We start from the raw sequence: 6926 nt of genomic DNA, 5'->3' as shown, positions 1-6926 counted from the left end.
AGAAAGAAAAAGACAAAGAGAGAAAGGAAGAAAGAAAGAAAGAAAGAAAGAAAGAAAGAAAGAAAGAAAGAAAGAAAGAAAGAAAGAAAGAGAAAAAAGGAAGAAGAGGAGGAGGAAGAAAACTCCTAATGGTATGGAAGAACCAAAGAAAGAAAACCACCCATAATCCCATCTCTAACGCTCAAAAGAGACTGGATTAGCTATGATGACAGGAAGAAAAACCTGGGGCTCAAGACCACATAGGATAGTCTGGTTTGGTTTTCTCAGTCTTACTATATAGCCATGCAGGTGACTAAGAGACTTGGTTTTATTTAGGGACCTAGGAGGACCATACCCAGAAATTACTCATTTCTATAAACCAGGTGGATCACTCACTGCCTCTCACAATATTCTATGCAGAATCCACGCACATTTCATTTCATTTCATTTGTCAATTCAAGTCACATGTTTATGCCTAACATTCAAATCTAATTTCTAAGGGAGGAAAATCATAACAATTAAACTGCCACAGACAACCGTTATTAAAATCAGATGTTGGAGTTTGAGGTTTATTTGTATAGTAATTCATTTTTAGTTTTCGAAATTGATGTATGAGTGATTTTGACAGCAATCAAGTTATTGAAATATTCCGTCGCTCTCTCTCCCTCTCTCTCTCTCTCCTTTCCCCTCTCTCTTCCTCCTCTCTAGTTTGAATGACATTGTGGTGGTTGGACCTGAACAATTTTATGCCACCAGAGACCACTATTTTACCAACTTCTTTTTGGCACTTCTTGAGATGTTCTTAGATCCTCACTGGACTTACGTCGTGTTCTACAGCCCAAGCGAGGTCAAAGTGGTAGCCAAAGGGTTTGGTTCTGCCAATGGAATAACAGTCTCACGGGACCAGAAGTATGCTTTTATCATTTTTCTACCCCTTATCTTTAATGCTTTGGTGAATTCCTTCCCTTAAGAGGTACCTTGGGCTGAAGGAGTCAGTATATGGGGGTGGGGGAGGATCAGTTGTGGCCAGCGTTCCTACTGCTGTGTGATCTAAAGCAAACCATTTGTTGGCTTGTGCTTCGGATTCCCCCAGTACAAGGAGTGAATAGACTCAAAAAATAAGTCCTTGTTCCAAATGTTTATTAGAAATATACTTTGTTTGCTAACACATTGGAAATTTGGATAAATGGACAATACTTCCACCCTTTATGAGGCTAGCAAGTATTGAATCACTTATACTAAGTTCAGTTACCCAAAACCTCGTACTAGAGAGGGAGGCCTACCTTAGATTGGGCACTGTAATTGTAAAAATTGCAGACTTGCTGATGCCTGGCATTAAAGTGTTCCTTGACATTTTTAAGTAGCATGAAATTTTATGAGAAAACACTGTTTATAAGTGTTTGAAAGTTGAAGAAATTTTTTTAAAAATAAGTACCATGAATATTGACATGTAAATTTGAGATAATGACCGCAATGATCTCTGGAGGAACATACCTGTAAGTGTTCCTCCTCTTTGAAGAAAAATGATTATGACCCAACTTCATGGTCACTTGAAACTCTTTTCAAGCACTGCTTTTTGGAAGTATGCCTCTCTGCACCTTAGAAGAGGTCCACTTTCCTGCATTCAATTTAAAGAAAAACTTTTAAATTCTCAGAAATGAGATTGAGCCTCTCTGTCTTCCAAAATACCAATTTTGTACTTTAGAGTCACATCTCATAGTCAAAGCCTATCTAAACATTTCAAGAATATTAAACGTACCACTCCATTATCTTTCATAGTGGTTTAGAAAGGTACTTCAAACTATAGGGGTACTTCAAACTAGTGTGTTCTCCAAAATAATGGTTCGCATCAAATCTCATTACCACTTTCTTAAATGCCAATGTTATTTACTTCAAAGGTATATCTATGTAGCTGATGTAACAGATAAGAACATTCATGTAATGGAAAAACAAGAAAACTGGGATTTAACTCAACTGAAGGTAAAAGTATCCGGGTTTACCCATCCAACATGGCCTCTAGCACCAGCCCCACCAGCCTCCTTGAATGAAGGAACAATGACTATTTTAGAGTAAGACCAGTGAGATCATGCTTCTGTTTGAAGCATACATCCCTAAGTCCCCTAAAAACAATAATCTTAGGTGCCAGAAGTGCTGATGGGAGGTAGGGAGGAGAGGGCAGTATGTCGAGATAACGCCTGCACCGCTTCCTCTTCGTCGGAAGGTAATACAATTGGAAACCTTAGTGGATAACCTGACTGTTGATCCTGCCACGGGAGATATTTTAGCAGGATGCCATCCTAATGTTCTGAAGCTGCTGAACTATGACCCTAAGGATCCTCCAGGGTCAGAGGTAAGTGCCTATATTTCTCTGAACTCACAGGCAAAGCTATGAGGACGAACAGTTTGTTGAGATGACAGGATGATTTAAGGGATGACATTTGACATTCCATTGGAGATTTTGACAGGGAAGGGAGACATAATTCTTTATCCCTTTAAGGACAGCAGGTGCCAATACAACATCAGTCCCAAACAATATGTCCCCTTTGTGCAAGGGCTGTATTTGCCGTTGGGAGTAATGGGGAAATATGAGCTTGATTATTCATATTGACCTAGATTGTCTAAGGTGTTTCCAACCTGGCTGCCTATGCCTTTTCCAACTAGGTCTAAATAGGCCCTGTGGTAAGATAGAAAGAGACATGTACAAGATCATCTTTCAGACTACCTACCATGAAGCTCAAGTAAAAGGATTTAAATGAAGTCTCAAAACTAAAAGACTTTTTTTCTTCTAAGTTGTAATATATATGGAATTGTTAAAGAATACCTTGTTTTAAAGATTTTGGTTATTTAGGCTGGGCATGGTGGGGCATGCCTGTAAACCCAGCTCTTGGGAGACTGAGGTAGGAGAACTGGCTTAAGTTCAAGCCCAGCCTTGACTATACAGTGACCTCAAGGTCAGCCTGAACTGACCCTATCTCAAAAAATTTTTTTTGTTACTAAAAATGTCTCTTCTAGGAGATTCTTATATAAGAAGTAGATGGAGAGGGACAAACAAGGGAAAGGAGGGCAATGACGGGGTGGACATATCAGTGAATGTTATATTTTGTGTTTGAAAATTACACCATGAAATCTATTCCTCTGTATAATCAATATGCACTGATACAAATACCTCTTCTAAAACAATAATATAAGCCATTGAATTTTTAGCAGTATTAAAAACAAGAATACACAGTACTGCATTTTATATGGCTTTGAATTTAACAATAAAAAATTCTCTAGTGAATTTAACTATAGCTATAAATTCTTGGCAAGCAGACTCCAAGATGTATGTTCATAGACATTTACTGTGCACCTATCATGTGGCAGGTAATTGTTCTAATGCTCAAGATATGTTAGAAAGTCAAGCAATAATCTCTGCTCTAGGGCAGGAAGGACAGATATTGAACAATGAAATTAAGAAATAAGTAAATCATATAGTAAGCCCAAAGATGCTAATTTCCTCGAGAAAAGCAGGATTTTTTTTTTCACATCAGGATAAAGAGGGTCAGGATTGCTATGAACAAGAGGTCAGGCAGGCTCAAATATTAAATAAAGGGCAGAACAGACCTCCTTAAGAAGGTGTGTTTTGAACAAAGACAGATTTGGGGAGTTAGGAAACAGATTCAGATCCTAGCCTGGTAATCAACCCAATGGGCAATTTAGAACATAAAAGTTAATTCTATTGAAGAATATTGCACTTTTCCAGTTAATTTTTTTTCCTCTTAAACTAACATATTAGTCACAGATTCTTAAAAAGAGCTCCAAAAAAATATAAAAAGAAACAAAAGTCCAGCCTGAGTCTTGAATCAGAATTGTTTCCCCAAGCTAGCAAATACTCCCTGCTTCATCCCCAAAGATAGGTGTAACTTTTCTACAAAAACCTAACTACAGCATCTGCTTTAAAGCAATGCAAATAGAACCCATAGAATAATTGCAGACTTGTTCAGGATTTTTTTTCACACCCCTGTTTTTGAGTTTGACCATCTGTTTATTTTATATAACTCTTCTTTCTTTACAATTGCTTTTGGTTGAGTCTTCTGTTATTTATGCAATCCAAGCTTAAGTACTTTTGTGTAACAAACCTAGGATGAAGTTGTAGGATCTTCTTTATTTTTTCACTGTTTAAGGAATCTTCTTTAAGATTAGAGAACAACACTGATCATAAAAAATACTTCTCTAAACTTCATTCTAACAGGAGTGTGGAGAAAGACTCCCAACTCATGAAGCGCTGATTGTTGCCCTTTAATTCCTCTCATGTTCTGTTTGAATTGATTTTATCCAGGCTCTTTGGGAACCTGAGTGCTTCTGAATTCACTGATTAGCGAAGTTAAGTGTTTAGGGATCGATACCCCCACAAGTCCAAATCAGCTGGAAGTCCGAGCCAGTGTGTGTTTTCTGCTTCCTTGCAACTTTACAGACATGAGGGTTTCTGGCTGTGGTGCTTACCATCCTCCCAGTGAACAGTTTAGGGCGGCTGGTTGACTCAGATCCCTTCAGCCTTTTGTCCCGTGTCTCCCCTCATGCTATAGGCTCAGTTAAAGACAAGACCTTCCGCACAGAGGCAGGACCACTGTCCGCTGCGGAAGTGGGTAAGAGTGTTCGTTGGGTGTAACCTCCTTCTGGGGGATATGTGCACTATCAAAATTGTTTAAGCTTTCTATTGAGGAATTTGGCAAATGTCAGATAACCAGTCCATTTTAGTGCATAGACATCATTAGGATTTAATATCTTCATCAGAGGATAAAAAGTACTTTAAGGTAGATCTCTGAAGATGATGCCCTAGAAGAGTGGGGAAAGAAAACATCACCAGATAGCCGCTTGCTCATACAGTGTGCTAACGAGTGGTCTTCTCGTTGACAGGTACTACGCATCCAGAATGTTTTATCGGACAAGCCGACGGTGAGCACTGTCTACGCCAATAATGGTTCTGTGCTTCAGGGCAGCTCGGTGGCTTCGACGTACCATGGGAAAATTCTCATAGGCACTGTGTTTCACAAAGCTCTTTACTGTGTGCTCTAGACTTCAGATGTCCCAAAATCTCTATATGATTTGTCATGTTATGATAAGTTTAAAAGGAGTGCAGAGAAATTACATAATAGTCACCAAATGACAAGTTAGGTGAGCGACAGTCCACCAAGAAACCAGAGTGCACCTCGCTGTCAAATATCTCCAGTATTCTTCTACAATAAGAACTGTGGGCTGTGGCCATGGAAGTTGCTGCCTCACTAAGAGCCTTTGATAATTGTGGCACAATTGCCTTCAACAACTGTGATACTGAGTCTCCAGCACTCCAGTCCAGAAGAAAAGTCATGCTCAAGAAGCTACGATTTCTCTCCTCTCAGTTTTGGTGGAGACCAACTGCTAATCGAGTGCCCCTGCGTTCAGCTAAAAGCAGGAATTAGTATGAGACTGTCCAAAGCCATGCATTCTTAGGGCTGGGAATGTAGCTCAGCAGCATAAGCGCCTGCCTGGCAAGAGCAAGGTCCTGGGTTCGATTCCCGGTACCAAAAAATAAAAGCAAAAAAGCCCAAAGCCATACATTCTCCCCAAGCGCAGGGGCATCCCAATCAGAGAAATTTGCCAGATACATAGGGCTGATGGGGTCATTTGTAGTAGATCTTTCTTTGTATTGATACTTGTGCATCAAGTACTGCTAATCCTGCTCTGCTCTGAATCGTGAAATGCAGCCTTAGGGCAGTTATCTTGCACCGCTTTCAGCTTGCTCTGCTGCTCATTTCAATAAGCATTTACTAAGCAACCTCCTGTATACTTGGCACTAATAAACCTGAAATGAATAAGATGGTCCTGGCCTATATATGTTTATCAACAGATGAATGGATACAGAAAATGTGGTGTTTATACACAATTCTTTTTTATGGCCATCTCCCACAAAGAAAAATAAACTTGAGTCATTTGTAGGAAAATGCATGTACCTTGAGACCAAGCCTACATATAGCATGGTTTCTCTTATATGAGAAAACCAAAATATAAATAAAAAGCAAAATTAAAGGTAGATAATAGGAAAGAGAAAGAGAGAGATCAAATGGGAAAAGGATCAAGAGATAGAAGAAGGAGGAAGGGAGAGGAGGGGAAAGGGATAAAAAATTAAGATGCGGTATGTACCAACTCTCCACAAGGAATGTAACCATCACATGCTGCCGACATGCACTAATAAAAAATAAAAATTTTTTTAAAAAACCCATAAGAAAAGATGTCCCTGACCTAAAGTTATCTCTAAAGGGCTAACCCATTAGGAAGACCCCATAGCAATTTTTTTTTCTTTTTGAGTCAGGGTCTCACTATGCAGTTCAGACTGGTCTTAAACTTACTTTGTAGCTCAGGCTGGCCTCAAACTCACAACGCTCCTCCTGCCTCAGCCTCCCAGGTGCTGGGATTACAGGCGTGTGCCAACATGCCTGGCTCCCATGGCAAATTTTAAAAAGAAAATTATAAAGGGCTGGAGATGTCCCTCGGTGCAAAAGTACTGCATTCAATCTCCAGTACCAAAAGGAGAGAGACAGAGAGACAGAGAGACAGAGAGAGACAGAGACAGAGATACCAAACCAAGTTTAGCTGATGAAAATGAATAAAAATGTCCCATTCTTGGTCAAAAACAAGGATAACCTTTAGCCAATCATTAATAAGAATTAATTAGTTCACCCACGTCCATTTTGTGACTTCTGTTATGGAGTAGGTATTGATTTTTCTCCCTTTTGGAGATGGCAACTTGGGGAGATTTCTTCAGATCCTAATTAACATTACTCAATTAGAGGTAAGTTTTGCTAAAAAGCTTTTATTAGGGTACTGTTCTACATTTTAGCCCATGTAATCCTTTAGACAGTAAGACTGTGAAGTTTCCATTGCTTAAAAGGAAGAAAGCAGGGCTGGGAATGTAGCTCAGTGGCACAAGC

The 6926-nt window shown here is 39.4% G+C and overlaps 1 protein-coding gene across 1 annotated transcript in view; it reads left to right on the top strand.

Annotated features, from left to right (window-relative positions):
- Positions 1–5815, top strand: part of Pon3 (paraoxonase 3) — a 38035-nt gene extending 32220 nt beyond the window's left edge. Inside the window, exons 6-9 of the mRNA XM_005388063.2 lie at positions 688–888; positions 1878–1959; positions 2201–2329; positions 4876–5815. Coding sequence (XP_005388120.1) covers positions 688–888; positions 1878–1959; positions 2201–2329; positions 4876–5034 — 571 coding nt within the window. The 3' untranslated portion in view covers positions 5035–5815. The remainder of the gene's footprint in view (positions 1–687; positions 889–1877; positions 1960–2200; positions 2330–4875) is intronic.
- The last annotated feature ends 1111 nt before the right edge of the window (positions 5816–6926 follow it).

Source organism: Chinchilla lanigera, unplaced genomic scaffold, assembly GCF_000276665.1.
Source record: "Chinchilla lanigera isolate Chin_1 unplaced genomic scaffold, ChiLan1.0 scaffold00031, whole genome shotgun sequence".
Classification (NCBI taxonomy): domain Eukaryota; kingdom Metazoa; phylum Chordata; class Mammalia; order Rodentia; family Chinchillidae; genus Chinchilla; species Chinchilla lanigera.
The sequence above is the reverse complement of the archived record's forward strand: the minus strand, read 5'-3'. Positions and strand labels throughout refer to the sequence as shown.